The sequence below is a fragment of the Palaemon carinicauda genome, chromosome 11 (assembly GCF_036898095.1).
Source record: "Palaemon carinicauda isolate YSFRI2023 chromosome 11, ASM3689809v2, whole genome shotgun sequence".
Classification (NCBI taxonomy): Eukaryota; Metazoa; Arthropoda; class Malacostraca; order Decapoda; family Palaemonidae; genus Palaemon; species Palaemon carinicauda.
In genome coordinates this window covers 110,827,626-110,848,078 of record NC_090735.1, presented here as the reverse complement: position 1 = coordinate 110,848,078, position 20,453 = coordinate 110,827,626, and the positions used below count along the sequence as shown (strand labels likewise).

General features: G+C 36.9%; 1 protein-coding gene across 1 annotated transcript in view; it reads left to right on the top strand.

Annotated features, from left to right (window-relative positions):
* trio (trio Rho guanine nucleotide exchange factor) overlaps positions 1 to 20,453 on the top strand; it is a 979,236-nt gene that overhangs the window by 871,099 nt on the left and 87,684 nt on the right. Inside the window, exon 40 of the mRNA XM_068383253.1 lies at positions 702 to 1,419. Coding sequence (XP_068239354.1) covers positions 702 to 1,419 — 718 coding nt within the window. The remainder of the gene's footprint in view (positions 1 to 701; positions 1,420 to 20,453) is intronic.

Genomic DNA, 20,453 nt, shown 5'->3' with positions numbered 1-20,453 from the left:
ATACATTTTGCTAAATATGTTAACTAACCATATCCTATCTATCTGTAAAGATGGCCTTGCCTTATGCAAGACACGGGCTCTTGCGCATATCCTAGAATTCCATGTGCTGTAGATCTCTTATGAATCTTAAATTCTATGGACTAATACCTACAAAGATTTGAAGCTGGAAAAGATCATTGATAAGAAAATAGATGGTACCAGTAACTGTAGCTTTAAGGTGAAACAACACTTAACAGCATTCAATACTGAAGACGATTTATAAACTTTCCTTGACTCATGTTAGGTTAAGACAACAATGTAAGTTGAGGTTTGTTGTTCCAGTACTATTTTTCACTAAAGTTAGAAATTGACTACAGTATTAGTGATAACTTGACATGTTTTGTTTAATATTACAAATAACCATCCGGCATAAATATTTTTCTGCCTCTTACAATTAAAATTTGGATAACATTTCTAACCAAATTATGTGTACAGTGATTACTTATCAAAATACGTATAGAAGATGGTCCAACATCATGTACAATTAGTTATACATTTCGATTTAAAGAAAAAATGACACAAACTTAGTTATTTGTTATTTCACAGAGGTATGCTTCTAGCTATATTTAATTAAGAATTGTAGTACAGCACTATAGGGGATAGGAAAAAAATTATTGAACTAAATCCTGGTTTTCTTTTATACAATCATCTTTTTTTTACAGGTTATAACATCTAATGCTCTCCGTGGGTACCTAGTCCATAGAGCTGCCAGTAGTACTAGCCCAGCAGCAGAAGGTTGGGTAGCAGCCAGTGTTCTAATACCTTCTGCATACCCTGAATTGCCAACTACACCACCAGCATCACCCACCCATGCATCCTCATACGAACATCAAGGCAAAAAGCCATGGATAAAGTTCAGGAAGCCTTCTTTTTCTAAGAGAGATCAACCTCCCCATCCTTTGAGGAGAGAAGAAACAGTTCATGAATTACCTAGTATTCGATCTTCACAACAATTGCAAATGCCTTCAAGACAAATGACTGTGTCTCTGATAAACCCCTATCATCCTGAAAGTCCAAATAGCAATAATGTTGGTGTGCGTAATCATGATAATCCTTATAGTGGATGTATTCCTGCATCCCCAGAATCACCAGTTAGAATACTGACTCCTTTAAAGAATGTTACAGTGTGTCCCGGAGAGCCCGCAGAAATGGTGTGTGTTATAACAGGTGCAGGATTATGGGTTGAGTCAACGACAGTTGGTTGGATTGGACCACAAGGTCCATTAACAGATCCACGCTTTGAAATTGAACAACACCGAGATGGAACTCTAAGGCTTCACGTGGGGAGCTGTCGTGTTACAGATGCAGGGGAGTATACTTGTACAATCAGCTGTGGTGGACACAACATTTCCTGCTCAGCTCGCATCAATCTGGCCCAGGGTAAGAGTCATGCTTATTCCAATGGCCATTCCTAGTGTTGGAATGGGCCAGGTGTGGGCTGGAATGGGTTAAGGTTGGCATCTGTATTGTTGAAACTATAACTTTTGGAGCTTGAATCTTTTTTTGACCAATAACTGTACAGCTCTGTATGGAGAAGGCTTATCTGTTGTTTTTATTTCTTACATTTCCTAACATTGTCTTCATTTTATTTCTTTAATTATTATTAAAATGGACCCACATGATGTTTAGAATGCTCAAGCTAAGATTGTATTGTACATTTACTAGAGTTAAATACTAATTGTTTTTTGTATTTATGCTAACTTGTCCATAAATAATACAATATTGTATATGGATTACACAGTAGTACAGTACATAACTAAATGTGATAAAACCAGTTTATATCTATAAGTATTGGGTTTACGGCAGTTCACAGAGAAAAAAATATCTCACGCTTAAAAAGATTTTTTTTTAATTATAAAACTTTATTTGCAATATTCATTACAATCAAAGCAGTTACTACAAAGAATATAGAGCAGTATAGCCTACATACATTTCCAGAAAGGCCATATCTATTCAATTTTTTCTTATTATTGCACAAATTGCCATCGCACTCCAATTGTACTTCCTAATTTCAATATTTGCTTTCTTAGACTACTAATTGTTCAGTAACAAAGTAAAGTATATGATGCACCCACAAAAACTCATCAGTAACTCAAGCTCTTGTTATTACTTAGCTAGAAGTGCTGAGAATTAAACTTTACACACAACTTTATACAGTAAAGACTTATTTTCTCAGATAACTATTTATATGACAGTGGAAAAATCAATATAAGATTATACTATAAAAACCTATACTCTTACCAACTGTACTACATGTTTTCTCTCAAACAAATTTGTACCTGATCTTCCATTGTGCATTGTTATTTTTTCTTTTTGAGTTTTACATCAATGCACGAATATTCATGCTTAAGCCTTTTGCTTGTGCCTGCATGCATTCTGCAATATTAATAATAATCTACAGTTATTTTATGCATATTCTAGGCATACTATTTGCCATTTTGTGTAAAAAAAAAAAAAAATTCACTTAAATTTTGTACCAATTTTTAGCATGTCTTTTTATTTTTTAAAATAAATTTAATCTTCAATACATTATTATGTAAGGAAGGAAGCCAAGATTACATTGAAAACTACCGTCATTGATACAAGTACGAGTTACCTAACTAAAAAAAAAAATAAAAAGGGAAGTTTTAACAAGCAAAATATTTTCTAATCTTTAAACATTAAGGGGTCCCCATCCTATCCTACTTCCATGCACGGTCTTACTGCAACCAAATTACTACTTGACAAACTCAAAAGTATTTAAAAAGTCAATACAGTATTATTCAGAGATTTAAACTACACACACACACACACACTCTCTCTCTCTCTCTCTCCTCTCTCTCTCTCTCTCTTCTCTTTCTCTTTCTCTTTCTCTTTCTCTTTCTCTTTCTCTTTTCTCTTTCTCTCTTCTCTTTCTCTTTCTCTTCTCTCTCTCTCTCTTCTTCTCTCTCTCTCTCTCTCTCTTTTCTCTTTCCTCTTTCTCTTCTCTCTCTCTCTCTCTCTCTCTCTCTCTCTCTCTCTCTCTCTCTCTCTCTCTCTCTCTCTCTCTCTCTCTCTCTCTCTCTCTCTCTCTCTCTCTCTCTCTCTCTCTCTCTCTCTCTCTCTCTTTCTCTTTCTCTTTCTCTCTCTCTCTCTCTCGTACAACCTTTCAATACAAAATTGCTTGCTCTAAAAATCAAACCCTTGCTTCCAATTTTCCTTTATAAATTCCAATGAATTAATTGATCTCAGGCTACTTATATTTTTATGACTGGCCTACGATCACTAATATTTGAACCAGTCACTCTGGTAACTACTATAAATCAAGATGATCACCATTAAGATGGCTTTAATACAAAATTCTATTTACAAGGGGGATTGATTGATTTAAAGTTTTCAGGCATCCTGATTACAAGGGGGGAAGTACAATTAGTTATTGGGGACTAAACACCTCTTAACTGATTATACCATAACCTTAAAATAAGGGTTTGGAACTACTAACAGGAAGCTGTGGAATATTCAGAGGTAATAACGAACTTTCATGCTCTCTACAAGCTATGAAATCCAACAGGATGCTAGAGACCTACACTGAATTTTCCTCAAGCTGTTAGTCCTAAAAAAAAAGGAAATATAAAGAGCAAGAAATCATTGAGTAAAAAAGAAGTATATTGACAGTAAGTGTATTTAAATAAAATTACTCGATAAGTAATAGGGAAATGGGTATTGCTTTCAGTAAAGCATGAGGGATTGGCTTGATTCTCAAGATAAGAAACATCAGTAAAACACTGTTCCCTAAAAGTGCCCATATTTAATGATACATGGAACAAATTTTAAGAAACCACGACTGGTAAATGTAACGCAAATAGCTAGAAACTTAACGTTACAATATGAGCAGGCTCCAACATGCTAAAAGCAGCATGATTTGTAGGCTCAAGATAAGTAGAAAGCAACTAATTTGTGGTCTTCCCACTCGGACCAGACTAAAAAAAAATGTAGTTACTTTATTAACTAGACTACCAAATAAGAAAGAGGAATATGGAGGAAGTAAAACAAACTGTTAGATAATTCTCCAAGGTTGCACAAGATATGATGGGGAAGTGATCTTCAAGACATTGTTGAGAAAAATCCTTTTGACCAATCCTTATTGAGAATACAAAATCTTAATAGATAGAGTATCCTAATTGAATACAGTACTGTACTGAAATGACATTTCATTGCCACTAATATATTTATCTACCAAGAATATTGAGGAATGTTAATATACCATGATTCAACATTTATATGAGAATTTTCAATTAACTTTACAATCAATATACAGTAACCTAAATTTTTTGGTCTTGAGATATGTTTGCTTGATCTCTTCACATATAAACATAAGCAAGTTAAATGTTTAATCTTTTATTAATCAGCATCTTTCACAGTAAGTTACTGGATGTCTTCTTGTTTACGAATAAAGTTTAAATGGAAAGGTTACTTAAAAGAAGAATACTTAGTTCTCCTGTTTTTTAATTTCACAAGTTGCTGATTATGCGGCTCCTTAAAACGATTGATCATCACCTTAGATGCAAGGTCAGTTACTAATAGTAATCCAGTAGTTAGCTCTTACAAGGCTGGCTCAGAAGAGTTCGTTCTTACATATAAGGGTAATTTTAGCTTGATATTAAAAATTTATAAAAGTACATTAAATGGTTACTATGCAAATGTAGAAGATTCTGATTTCTTATGAGGATTTGTGTTCAATATAGTACTGTACTTAATCACTTTCTTTATTAGAATTTTAAATTTGAACATTAACATGAAATTATTTTATACCCAGGAACTGGGTACAAGGCATAACCTTTTCAATTACATAAATATGCAATGTCATCTTAGATTTTAAACTCGAGGTAACATAAAAAATAATTTATACGTACAGCCTTTCAAAACATTTGGATATTAATCATATGTACAGAATATAAAGTATGTATTTTCAAGTTCATCTTTATTGCAAATAAAGATAGTACCTTGAATATTGCATACATTACCTATCATATTGGCCTCTTCAAATAACAAATTTTTCTCTTCATGCTCTTTTCCTTGTTAAACTCAACACAACTATACCTTTTTTTCACTCCTATAACAAATACATATAATAAATAGGCATGGGGGCACAACAGCATTCCTTTAACTCCTACATGGAAAGGTATCACAGTACTGCATTGAAGTGTACTTAAAAGTAAGAACTCACACTAAATAAGAAAAGAACCAAATGTCACATTACAGTATTAGAGAAATATTAAAACTAATTTTACAGATTCTCACTAACCAAATTAAAAAGCAAAAATTTAGCTATGTCGTGTGAAAAAAAAGGAAATAGCAAGTATTTTCTTTACTTTCTGTTTTTGAGTGATGGGATTCCCGTCACATTCATAAAAATATACTTTACCAAAAATGCTAAAATATTTTTCTACGGTACAGTACTTTATATAGAAAATGTGCTCTGAAATCTCTCGTAGATCTTATAACAGGTGACTTCATATCAATAGCAAAACTAATGGTGTAACTCTAATCTACTTGACAAGTGGCATGACAAATCTTCAGTTTCCAACTACTTTCAAATTAATTTTATATTAACAAGCCAACTAAATAAATTCAATGGATTTCCCTAAAAATATACAGTAGTTATTTTACATACCTTTAAGTTGGATACAGTAGTGTCCACAGGCATAAATCCTCCATGTGAAAACAGTGGTCCCTCGCATTAATGGAGCCACTAAGCCAGACCCAAAAGAAATAAATATCTCAATAAATTTCTTTTGCTAAAGCAATCCACAATTTTTATTCAATTTACTGAATAAATTGGAATTAGATTGGGACAAGTTAGAAATAGGATTTGAATATGGCAAAGCTAAGAAAAATCGGATATTCTACCAACCAGATAAAAACCGAGTCTTCCTCATCACAAAAATCAAATTGTAAAGTTTATTTTTCTCATGTAAATGCTAAATATAACAATTGCAGTCTACAAGCAACCACGGAATAAATGTCATCATAAATCGTATTATTAAATGCACTGTAACACCTCAAAGTGAAGTACAGTTACAATACTAGTGCATTGGTCTAGTGCTACTGTATCTCTTATAGCATTACAACTGAATGTGGGTTCAATAGTCATATCATACCTAAGATCTCCAGTGCTATCTCCATTATAGTGAAAAAAAAAAAAAAAAAAAAAAAAAAAAAAATATGCTGTGCGATATAAACTATTTTCTAAGGGCCAAAACAGACTGCTGATTATTATTTGTTATGCAGTACACAAAGCTAATATTTTGGCAATGTATATACAGTACAATACAGTATATAGAATATATATTGAATTAAGAATTGGTTATGTATGAAATATATACTGTGAATGATTTATACAAGCATATTAAGAATAAATATATTTATAATACAATATCATGGGTATTGTAAAAATGCAATTCTGTTGACAGTATGCAGATATATATTTATTTCATGAAATGCCTTAAGATCATATTTTAATGATCTTTTCCAGTATCTTAGATTAAGTAAGTCATAGATCATAAGCAATAAAAATATATATATTTGGTTATCCACAAAGGTAAGGCTTTTTCTGAAGCTTAAAATAATCCTTCCATATTATTGTTCTTCAATTGTTCCTTTAGGGCAAAATTGAGATTTCCATACATGTATTAAGTTCCAGTGTCTTTTATAGAATTTTATGACTCTCTTATAGTGCCAAAGGTTTAGATATTTTGATGTATATCACTACAGTATGTAAATATGTATATTGTTATGACCCACAGTATCCCTGTTCAATCAATATTTGAGATAATCTGTGAAATACAAGGTTTTTTTACTGTACTCATTAGGTTCAATAAATTATTTTCAAATTTTCAAGCTATTCTTAAGCATTACTTAAAGTGCCAGAATCCAAAGTCGGCATCACTTATTAACCTTCAACTTTTCTGAACTGAAATTACAATAAAAAAATTGGTTGATAAAAGATACATATCTTTTTTGAAGCTTGATAGGTAAGAAATTAACTAAATTTCAAATCCAACCCTTTTTATGTTAAGTCCCTCCTAGAGTACCAGTATGTTTTTTGTATAATATATTTTATTTGACAAATAACTGGTCCAAGATTCATATGCAGCATAAAAGAAGAAAAGGTACACTCACCCTGCAAATAATCAGTAATTTAGCTACTAAACAAAGCCTGCTAATTGTTGTTACCATATTCAAAACATGCACCCACTCACATCAACCCTGCCAAAAATTAAAATAGTCTCGGAAAAGAGGGGCAAAAATTTGATAAATAGAGCATTGTAAGGGAAACAGAATAAAACTGCTGTAAATGACACATGCAGCACTGAAAAACAAAGATATGTTATATCATTTTGCTAGTGATAGATAATTTTATAGGATTTGAGCCATTACTGTGGCCAAGGAGGACATTTAGTACTATCGTGCATTTGGGAGAAAAATCCACAACTGAGCTATGAAATGAAAGTTAAAGAAAGGTTGGATAGCAAGACAGAATCGGGAACAAAGTCAAACTAGATGGCTAAAAAGTGGGAGTAGTTAAGGGTAACAGGAACACAGTAAAGACCCTTTAATAATAACTACAGTACAGTGTTGGCATGAGGTACATTGAGAACACTTTTGGTCGTTACTATATGATAAATAAATTGGTTATGCTCAAAGTACATCATATATAATAATGTTGATAAATCTAGGATAAGGTTGAAAAAGAAATTTGGCTAAAAAATTAAGGCTAAATGGGGAAGGTGCATTTCAGAATCACTACAGTCTCAACCTTCTGAGAACCTGTACCTATAAGTATCACAATAGATTTAACGGTTTTACTGTATTAAGAATGAGTCCAATTATATCAGGAGAGCAAGATACCAGAACACTTCATTATTATGTGGGGAAAAATAACAAGCAGAAACTACCAGAAGATTAACATAAGGTTACCTATTAAAGAAAAGAAAAAGTTATGAATGATGGACAGGCAATTAATCTCCTGACAAAACTGAGGTATCCCTTACATTCCTTCAGATGTTAGAATTTTGCACAGAAATAGGGCTAAGAACGCTAATACTAGTACAAGGAATAAAATGACTATTACTAGGACACAAATTCACCTAATTCATCCTATATAATTGGTACTGTATTTCCTAAACTGTTAAGATTTTTTTATCAACGACAGGAACATTCACCGATTGAATGTATAAATGAATCTTTAAGAATAAGAGTGATCAGCACATAAAAGGAAATATGACAATGGTGCAGTCGCCAAGCCAGAAACATTAATTCGATAGTAACGTTCATTTGGGATATAATGCAATATGGTTCACACAGATTGATCCTAAGCCCTCAATTTAGAAATGAAAGTGAAGGAACTTTCAAATGTATTAGCTGTCTTCAACAGATTTTCCTCTATGAACTACAAGCGAGTGTTTAAATTAATCAAAATTCCAACTAGTCAGAACAGGCCCTATAGCAGGTTTGAACCATGGAACTCAGACTTTTGTGCATTATTATTACACTTATGCACTTATGATCAACCAATTCAGAAACTATCTTCTAATGAAATAAATAAGTTCCAATAAAATCAATAGTACATTTTATAAAATTGAAGAAATATTCCATAAAAAAGTAAATTGCGGTATATGCTAAGCATCTCATCCGATCACCATACCTCACTCGTTAAATGCCTACCTCCTAACCAACCTTCGTGATGCTATAAGAAAAGACTGAAGTATTAACTGAAAAATAAATCCCTCCGAATCATTCAAACGTGAACTAACCGTCATATCCTACACAGATTGCACTGCTAAACTTTAGATGCACTCACTGGATATGAGGGCTTAAGCTTTCTAATAATAGCCTTTTCCCTTAGCATTTAGCACAAAGACTTATCTAAAAAGCAGACCTACCTTAATAATCTTTAAATAAATCCTACCATATACAGTATAAAGCAAACTTCATAATAATGTTAATACCACACAGAGAGACGAAGGTCGATATTATTTCACAGACAACACTGATAGAATGAGTTAGGGAGATTGAATGTTGGTTCATGTGGATCAACCAACGCAGATTTTTTTTCTCAACGTTATGAGTACACTACTAAGCTGGTTGGTCCACTGGAGGAGAGGGGTATACTGGAAGTAGAGGTTGACAGAAAAAAATTAAAGTTTTATTTCAATGTTAAGCTTATGCTTTGTAAATATAATCTATACAACTAAAGGGTACGATTCAATTAAATAAGGACAGTACAACATAAATATCATGCAGAACATCACTTAAGTACTCTGGACCTCTTGGAGCGCTATCTACAAGGAATATTACCTTAAAGGGAATAACATTTTGATGGAAAAATTTCTTTCACTACAGGAATAAAATAATTCAAAAAAATGTTCAAATAAAGCTCAAGCCCCTTCCACACGAGGGGAAAACAGACGGCAGGCAGACACTGTTACCAATTTTGTGGTATGGGTGGCGATCACTTGTGCAAATGACGTCATATACGAGGAAACCACAAGCAACCCATTGAAGTGTCCGTGCCCATTGTTGAGGTATTGGCTGGGCGGCTGACTAGGGACCCCACTGCCTGAATCTGCCGTCTGTCCAAAGTCCAAGTTTGCCTGTCTGAGCCTAGAGCCTGCCTTGGACAGTTTGATCTGGTATCGGTTTCAAAGCGAGACAATTATGGGCAAATCATAGTGCCCGGCCTGCATTTCTCCCTCCTGTGGAAGGGGCTTTATGTCCTCCAGGCTTGTCTTTTGAGACAAAATTAAGAAGAAAATGCTTGCTTATTTTTGTTTTCATTTTAGCAAAAAACTACAGTAACCTACGTCATTAATTGGTTCCAATAGACCAATATGTAAGTCAATTTTCGACATGTCATATTTTGTCATTTTAAAATTACTTATATGTTCTGTATACACATACTGTACTGAAGACAAAAAAACTGATTTTGACATAAGAAAAATATATTTTTGGGTGAGATAGCCATGTCGTCCCGATGGAAATTCCTCATTGGCAGCTTCTACTTGAGATATTTCTGCAAGTGATATACCAGAGAAATTTTACCTTAGAGGTATCAACGGAGTTCTGACCTCCGGAGGGTATATCCCAAGAGATATCATGTATAAATCAGGGAAGTGTTAATAACAAGCAATGGTTATCCTTCCCTGAATAGAGTTAACCTTGTCTCGAAGGATAAGGTAGAGGGTGGGATACGTGGGCAAGAAAGCCGTTACAACGCCCAATCGCAATGTGCTACAACTAACACGTTTCATGTTAAACCGTTACAGGAGCAGCCAACGCATGATGCAAGGTGCCACACTGAGAATTGGGAGGGGATTGAAAGGTAATGGGCGGGTAACGGGCGGACCATCAAGACGACATGGCTATCTCACACAAAAATAGATTTTTCTTATGTCAAAATCCGTTTTTTGGGCTCGAGCCATGTCGTCTTAATGGAAGTGTACCAGAGAATTATAATTTTCAGTTGTGCCGGGAGTGTTTTAACCCTTCACACACCATAGACATAATCATACTTCCTTTAGCATTGGTAACTAAGGTACCAAGTTATGGTGCAAGCAAAATGTTTGTAAAAAGTAGGTGCAAAGGAAATCAATATCATAGTACCACTCACTGTGGAGAAGATCTTTGTCTCCAGAAGATGAAAAGACCGAAGTCTATAAAAGGAGGGTTAAAATTGAGGTACACTACTTTTATTTTGTACAGTAGTTCCAATGGAAGGAAATGCAAAAAAGGAACAGCAGTCTTTTATTGTTTCCTAAGATGCATAAATGTAACAGTATTCAATTATAACATTAAATGCAGTAGACATATACTGTACAGAAAGCCAGAGCTTTCCAGTTCCAAAATTATGTAACAGAGTAGTAAAATAGTAACACTCATGACATAATGGGAAAAATGTCACCTTAGACTCTACAATGCAGGTATTAAATAATACATTGCAAAGAGGAACATGAGTCCCCTTGCACAATGTAGACAGAGAAGTCCCAACTACTGTATACAGTTTATAAGAGTTCATATACAACACTTAGGAAGCTTGTTTAATCACACTACCAGCGGCCACTACAAGATGTTAAATCTCTTCCAACTATCGTAAGTAATGATTTGAAGAACACTTTTGAAGATTTCCAGCCCACGTAAGCCTGTAAGTCTCCAAAGGATATAGAGTGGTAAAAATTTAAGAAAGAGGCAACTTTCTTGGAGTCTTGACCTGATGGTATAATATCAGGGGCAGCCCTTCTGATAAAATAGGTGAGATTAGACCTTAACTCTTTCAGAGAAAGATTAGATCCTGTTGTCTCCTCTTTAAAAAGTTGACAGCCTTAAAAGGCCCGGCTCTTTAACAGGTAGGCCTTAAGGGGACTGTCCGCCATGGTGTTTTGTCATACCAACTTTCAGAAATCGAAAATACAGTAGTTTTATTGCTTCTATGTATGCAGAAATATATTGTACATGCACTCCAGAAGATTCAGCCAATTATTTTTACAAATAATGAAGATCTAGCGGTCTTTACATGATGACATCATCCTTACTGCATCGTCTGCATGACAGAGTTTGACAGAATCGTCTTTGTGTTTATATTTTCATTTATATAGCGATTTTTTCACTATTGTTTCGAAATCTTGTATGTCTGGCAGAAAAGGAAGGCATTGGTAGAGGGTAGGTGAACGAAAACTGCGAGCTACGAGAACAGCAGCCAGAGTTTCCAGACGTATTGAAGTTACAATGCATGTGTTTGTTTACTTGCAGTTCGTATGAACATTATCTTTTCACAATGTCCTCGGGAACTTTATAACAAGGCCAGTGTTACCAAGGTCATAGAAAGAACAAAATGTAAGCAGAGAGCAAGAAAAAAGAACCAAGAAGAGAGGGAAACATGAATAAGAGTACAAAGCTGAAACCCTCTAATTAATACTTTGGCAACAATGAGAGGGCGCTGGCAACTCATGACACCCTTACGCCAAGCGTAATAGTAAACTTAGGGTTTAAATACCTTGTTTAAGGTGCATTTATGTAGGAATAAACAATAAAAGTACAAAGTAAGGTTATCATAATAATGTTATCTTGATTTCTTTAAGAAAAGAAGTGAAAATTTGTTGCAAATCTTTGGGAGCTCGTAACTCAAAAGCATACTTATTCACACTTAGGTACATTTTTCTCACTTATTTATTGTTCCATTTCAGAGAGAAACATCAGTGAAAAGAGGAATAAGAATCCCACAATTTTGTGTACCAAAATTTTTATATTCCTTTTTATCTTTTTTTCATGAATATTTTACATCTAGACAAAGAAAATTAAAAAAAAAAAAATCATTAAAAGAAAAAAAGGAAAAGAAAAAATCTGTAACACAAAATATTCAATTTATAAAGAAGTTTTTATGGTATGATTTTCAAAACAATTTTTAGTGGAGAAAAATGTATCTAAAAATTTTCTTAAAATCATGATTTTTGCTAATATATCAAAAAGTTTTTGATCAAATGACTTGAAATTTTCATATGATTACAGTATTATATATGTCTAAAACATATACAGTATAGAAATTGTGTATTTGAATACTGTAATTAGAAAAAAAAAATCATGGCATGGCGGACGGTCCCCTTCAGGCACTTCACGAGGCACAGAGAAGGGTCTTCCTGAACAGGAACAATCTTCCAAGGCCCCCAGCCTTTCAGGATCAGGGTAGAGATTTACCTCCCCTGATTCAGAGAATTCAATGTGGCCATCACCCCTTAAAAGGACCATAATCTTGCTGATTCTAGCACCAGAAGCCATAGAAAGCAAAAAGATAGACTTTTGAGTAAGATCCCTCAGAGAAGAAGAGATGTTATCTATCAAGAAGGCAAAGTCCAAGACTTTATCCAATGACCAAGAAATAGCTTTGGGAGGAGCATTAGGTTTCAGTTTAGCACAAGCCTTCAGGATCTTATTGAACAGCTCGCTATTAAGTTCAGTGTCAAAAGCATAAGCAATGGGTCTAGTTAGTTCTTACTTACATTAGGCAATAGTTGTGGAGGCTAGACCTTGATCATGCAATGAGATAAAAGTAGAAATACAAATCCATAGAAATGGGAGACGGCTGATGACTTTTCACAGATGCAACCCATTTTTTCAGGAAGACAAATAATGTCGTTTTGTGGTGTTGGGCTTATACTCTTCTATGAAATCAATATTCTCCTTTGCAACTCCAAACTTTTTTTTTTGAGCCACAAGGGCAAGCAAATAATGAGCTCAAGGATCACATGGTTGATCTGAGGAGACCTGGAGCCCTGTCTCTTGACACGGTGGACTATCGTCCCTTTCTCGATGACTAAATTGATGTGTGATTTCGTCTTTGGGTTCATTCTCTTCAGAGTCAGAAACACTGAAACACTGCCATAGCTTCCAGAATATTGATGTGAAATTTCTGAAATGCAATTGACCACTGACCCTGTACTTTCTTGGAAGAGGAGTGTCACCCCCCCACCTTGTTCCAAGACGTACGTATAAATAATCACGGAAGGAGGAGGGTACTGCAGAGGTACGTGTGTTGATAAACTCCTGGAAGTGGACCACAGCTTGAGCTGCTTCCGCAGTAAGACCAGGATTTTGTGGCGAAGATCTCTCCGAGCACATGATGTCTTTCTTCTCCAGACTCTGTTGGCATTTTTGAGTCTCGCTTTTAGGATCGGGTCCGTCATGGCAGCGAACTGCAGTGAACCCAAGACTCTTTCTGGTTGCCGTCTGGTGAGTACTTTTAAAAGAAGGCACCCGACAAAGTTTGCTATTTCCTTTCTCTTGCCTTGCGGTAGAGAGAGGGCATGTGACTTTAGGTTTCAGTGAAGCCCTAGCCACTGGAATTCTTGAGTTGGAGACAGCTGAGACAGCTTTGACTTTTCGAGGTTGATGTGAAAGCCCAGAGACCGTAGGAATTTTATGACTTTTTGAGCTGTCCGAAGACACTCTGACTTCGTTGCAGCCCAGACTAGCCAGTCATCCACGTATATCATCACCTGGAAGCCTTTGCTCCGTAATTGTTGGACGATGGCCTCGACTAGCTTTGTGAAAATCTACGGAGCTATATTGAGCCCGAAGGACATACCTCAGAATACATAGGCCTTTCTTGCCAGTCTGAAACCAAGGTAGGGGAGAAGTGCCGACCTATCGGAAGATGTCAATAGGTGTCTGTAAGATCTATGAAGATAGTGTAAGACCCTTAGGGTAGCAAGATCCATATAGGCGAGAGTCAGCATCTGGAACTTGTCATTCAGAAAGAATTTGTTTAGTGGGGACAAGTCCAGAATACTTCGAAGATTGTTCAAATCTTTCTTGGGGATGCAGAATGGCCGCTTTTGAAAGTTCATGGATTTTGTGCAACAGATGACTCCCTTCCGGAGAAGATCCTGTGCATAATCATTCAAAATTGGGGTTGTGGGATGGCATAACCTCTAGAACTGGCGAGGTTTCTGTCTCATTTCCGCCCTAGTTCGTTTGAGACTATGCTGTGAACCCAGGGATCGAACTCCCATCAATCCATGAACAGATTAATTTGTCCCTCTAACGGGAGCTTCTCATTGTTGGTGTGAAGAACAAGCATCTTTAACCACCTTGCCTCTACTTCCTTGGTCACTAAATTGGCCGCCTTTCCAGACATTTCCCATGGTACTGGTGCCCTTCTTTTGAGCCCTGGCAGGGTGGAACGTGGTGGTGGCTCTCTCATACACCGGGTTGAAGGCTGGAGACTATGGTACATACTGCTGGGGAACTGTGTATACAGTCTAAGGGATGGCGGCAACTGAGGCTGTCAGAACAGGAAAGTATTTCCTTCCCTTAAGAGTGTCGTCTGGGCTTCTTGCCCTTGGGTTGAGGTACTTCACTGGGAGTAAATTTCCATTTAGAGGACATACACCACTTGTCTACAAGGCTCTTATTCTTCTAAACTGCTTTGTCCATGGCTTCCTTAACCAATTCCTAGGGGAAGAGATCTTTCCCACAGATATTGGAGTTGATCAGTTTTCTAGGTTCATGCCTGATCGTAGCAGCAGCTAGGACGTGTTCTCTACATGCTCTCCTGGCTAGGAAGAAAGCATGGAGATTGATATGAAATATGGTTTAGGTAGTCTTCGCCAAGACAGAGTAGAGATCAGATTTGGAATAGTTTCCAATAAGCACCTCTAGATACGATTGGAAGAATAGAGAGGCAGATAGTCTCTCTTTGGCTTCCAATTCTTCCCTTAATAGGGATTCAGGAAATCTAGGCTGTTTCTCATTGAACTGCTTGCCTCTGATGGCTTCATCTAGTTCTCCAACAGTAAAGGTATGTTGGACATCCTCCCAACTGTCTGAATCAAAAGGAAGGGCTAGGGAGACAGGTTTGCACTCCTCTAGCAATGTGAATGGTTTACCCTCCACTATTGCTTTCTTTACAGCCTCTAAATTTTTTAGAGGCAAAAGGGAAGACAAGTATCCTTGGGGGCTACAAAAGTGGCCTGCTTCCTGCCAAAAGCAGAAAGTTGGGTATTAGTGAATTTGGCCGTCTTCAGCTCCATAACCAAAAGAGACTGAGCCTTGCTATGATCCAGGATGATTGTTTCCTTAGGGATCGTATCATCCCTAATTGATGTTTCCGAGTTAAGCCTTACGTAGCAGTAAGGATAACTATTGACTGATAGGAAGAATTCCAAGTCCGAGACTGGCTTGGAACCCAAACCCTCTCTGATGTGGAGGTACCCTTCACTTACGGCCATATGCTTAGCATAACGCCAAGGGTTCTTAACTGCGCATTCTGGTAGGCTCAAAGCTGGGGGAGCCTTAAAAGCAGGTGCCTTTTGTAAAGCTTCTATTCTCGTTATGAGGTCCGCTTGAGAACATTCATGTTTGGTGGTTAGGTTTTCCATGAAAGCTCTCTTGGACACCGTAAGTTCCGAGTTACTAGGAAACGAAGGTTCGTCTAATGTAGGAACAGGGATGGGGGTGTAAGCTTGAGCTTGAGCAGTAGGGGTGGGGGAACAAACTAGGCACTGGAAACTGTACTCACCCGATGTACATCCAAAGACACTTCAGGGGCTTCAGTGGTCGGCAGGATCCTCTCCCTCTCAGACAAGCCAGAAAAAGTTGTCGATGTGTTGTCTGTGGATAGGCTCATAAATTGCAGAGCGTCCCGTACTTAATAACCCACATGATCTGCTGGTACCGGTGGGAGTTGAACCATCAGTAACTGGTGACCAAACACAGAGGTCACCTCAGCCTTGGGAAAGAAGAGGTCCTTCAGTTCCAGAGAAGGAAGATAAGGGGCACCTTGTTGAGAGCTCTTCTGGAAACCTCCTACCTTCATATTATCAGCGACCTGTAGAGAAGAAAAAAGTTAAATGAGTACACCTCATTAAGTTATATCTTCTTAAAATTAAGTAAACATATTTATATGTTTAATAGAAAAGACCTAACCTAAAAAAACCTATCCCTAAATATGGCAAAAGATTATGAGTAATTAAGACATTCCAAAGAGCTCATAAATCAATGGTGATTTATGAAGCTAACTACTTAAGTGTGGTAGGAGTATAGAGGAAAGGTTCACATCAAAGGAACACCAGAACATCAAGAGTAGGTCTATTAGAACAACCTAAGAAGGCAAGTTCACTCATCATACTGCCTAGCAGCAACAGGTGCCCCAGAAGTGGCAGCAGCTGGGTTGAGGCAGAAACTATTTCTAATAGCCAAGATAATGACTGACTTGTCAATACCCCAACCATGTCATTACAAAGCGGCAGAGCCATTGTAAAGTTGAGAGAAAGAGTGAACAATCCCATAGGGACGGATCCATACTCAGGGGAAGAATAGGAATGAAAGGCAGCTAAGAAGGGAACTTGCCAAGAGCTGATCATTATCATTGTTCTATGAAAAGTGGGGGTTTAGCCCTTAAGGGGACCGTCCACCATGTCATGATTTTTTTTTTCTAATTATTCAAAATACACAATTTCTATATATGTTTTAGACATATATGATACCTACATTATATAAACATTTCAAGTCATTTGATGAAAAACCTTTTGATATATCAAAAATCGTGATTTGAAAAAATTTTAGGAAAATTTTTCTCCCCTCATATGACACCAATTGTTTTGAAAACCATCAAATTTTCTTTATTAATTGAATAATTCTGTGTGACAGATTTTTTCTCTTTTTTAATGAATTTTAATTTTTTCATAATTTTCTTTGTCTAGAAGTAAGATATTCATGAAAAAAAGAGAAAAAGGAAAATCAAAATTCTGTTACACAAATTTGTTGATTTTTTATTCCTCTTTTCAATGATATGTTTCTCTCTAAAATAAAAAAATAAATAAGAGAGAAAAATGTACCCGAGTGTGAATAAGTATGTTTTTGAGTTATGAGCTCCCAAAGATTTGCAACAAATTTTCACTTCTTTTCTTAAAGAAATCAAGATAACATTATTATGGTGACCTTACTTTGTACTTACATTGTTTATTCCTACATAAAGGCACCCTAAACAAGGTATTTAAACCCTAAGTTTACTATTACATTTGGCGTAAGGGTGTCATGAGTTGCCAGCGGCCTCTCATTGTTGCCAGAGTTTTAGTTAGCATGTTTCAGCTTTGTACTCTTATTCATGTTTCCCTCTTTTCGTTTTTTTTTTCTTGCTCTCTGCTTAATTTTTGTTCTTTTTATGACCTTAGATAACGCTGGGCTTGCTATAAAGTTCCTGACGTCATTGTGAAAAGACAATGTACATACGAACTGCATGTAAGCAAAGACATGCATTATAACTTCTATACGTCTTTGGAAACTGGCTGCTGTTCTCGTAGCTCGCAGTTTTCGTTCACCTACCCTCTAACAATGCCTTTCATTTCTGCCAGACGTACGAGATTTCGAAACATAAGTGAAAAAAATCGCTATATATATGCAAAAATAAACGCACAAGGACGATTCTGTCACACTCAGTCATGCAGATGACGCAGTAAGGATGACGTCATCATTAAAAGACCGCTATATCTTCATTATTTGTAAAAATAATTGGCTGAAACTTCCGGAGAGCATGTACAGTACGATATGTTTCTGCATACATACAAGCAATAAAATTATTTTTGATTTCTGAAAGTTGGTATGTCAAAACACCATGGCGGCCTGTCCCCTCAAGATAGTGAGAGCCGTACAAGACGGCCAGGACACTAAGAATTGGAAATTCAAAGGATGTCCTGACAACCAGGCAGGATCCGACCGACCACCTCCAGAGGACAATGTCCCTCAGATATGGGAGAGGATAGGAAAGAGCAAATGACTAGTCTAAGGCTGCAGCTGAGGCGGCAGGGGGAAAGACCCATGGCCAACGCACAGCAAGTGCTAGAAGAACTCAGGCTGACAAGACTGGAAGCAGAGACAGAAGGTGATACTTCTGCCTAGATAGGCTAACTAGGCAAGGGAGTCAAGACTCCATAGCAAGAGGGTCATAGCACAGGAAGGGAAGCTGCACACACAGAACAGGCAATTACCAAGGTGGCAGACGAGGACTCCAAGGGATACCAACTCTATGCCTAGATAGGATTAGGCCATAGGGAGAACTGTCTAGGGAAGCCTAACATATCTAGTGGGTGAGGGAAAACTTAAAAGCCAGGGTAAGATGACTAGACAAGAGGAACATAGTTCCCAATACAGCCAGGATATGGCCTAACTAGAAAGGGGAAGTGGCAGAGAAAACACCCAAGGGTGGTCTCTATGGTGGCAAAGAGATTTAGTCCAGGGAAGGCGAAAATCTAGCCCACCTAGGGCCAAGAAAACAGATTTTGACATAGGAAAAATCTATTTTTGGGTGAGATAGCCATGTCGTCCTGATGAAAGTTCGTCATTGGCAGCTTCTACTAGGGATATTTCTGCGAGTGACATACCACAGAAATTTACCTTAGAGGTATCACAGAGTTCTTACCTCCGGAGCGAATATCCCGGGAGATATCGTGTATAAATCAGGGACGTGTTAATAAAAAGCCATGGTTATGCTTCCCCAAATAGAGTTAACTTTGTCTCAAAGGATAAGGGATAAGGTAGGATCCGTGGGCAAGAGAGCCGTTACAACTTGCGATCTTAAGAATATGCTACGATTAACACGATTCCTATTAAACCATTCCAGGAGCAGCCATCGCATGACGTGAGGTCCCACATTGAGAAATGGGAGGGGATAGAAAGTAACGAGCAGGCCATCAGGACGACATGGCTATCTCACCCAAAAATAGATTTTTCCTATGTCAAAAACTGTTTTTTGAGCTCGAGCCATGTCATCCTGGTGGAAGTGAACCAGAGAATTATCATTCTCAGTTGTGGCCAGAAGAGTTTTAACCCTGTAACTTCATAGATATCAGCATACTTCCTACAGTATTGGTATTATGGTACCAAACGATGAGAGAAAGAGAGAAGTTTGTACAAAGGTAGGAACAAAGTAAATCAATAGCAGTCCCACTCAGTTTGAAGAACTTTGTCTCTAGTAGATGAAAAGACCGAAGTCAATAAAAGGAGGGTTATAAAGAAATTTAGATACACTACATTAATCTTATATAGACAGCAGGTCCAAAGCAATGGAACGCAAAAAGGAATACGTAGTCATCATTTAATTTTTCCAAAAGTACATACATGCAGTAATAATAATACAACAATATATATAATATACTGTATAAATAAGTATATACAGAAAACCTGAGTTTTCAGACCCCAAATTGTGAAACCGAGTAGTAAAACAGTAATACTCGTGACATAAGAAAATATCACCTGTAACTATTTATAACATTAAAAGGGCATATGGAACAAAAGATTATAGTCCCCATGCACTATGTAGACTGAGAAGTCCCAATTATACATTCCAAACGAGTCAGTGCACAACACTTAAGAAGCTGGTTTAATTATACTACCAGCGGCCACCACGAAGTGTTTAATCTCTTCCAACTGATGAAGGTAATGTTTGAAGAACACTCTTGAGGATTTCCATCCTGTGTAAGCCTGTATGCCTGCAAAGGACATAGTTGGAAAAATCTAAGGAAGAAGCAACTTTTCGAGGGTCATGACCCGCTGGAATACTTTCCGGGTCAGCCCTTCAGATGAAGTAGGAGTGTTTGGATCTTAGCTATTTCAGAGAAAGGTTAGATCCTGTCAACTCTGCTTTAAAAAGTTGACTGCCTTTAAAGGCCCGGCTCTTGGATAGGTAGGTTTTAAGGCTCTCCACGGGGCACAGAGAAGGGTCCTCCTGTACTGGAACAATTTTCCAGGGCCCACAGTGTTTCGTGGGAAGTTCGTTTTTCACCAAGAATGCAGGATCTGGGTAAAGATTTACCTCTCCCGAGTCCAAGAATTCAATGTGGCCATCATCCATTGAAAGGGCCACAATCTCACCGACTCTAGCACAAGAAGCCATAGCAGCAAAAGGA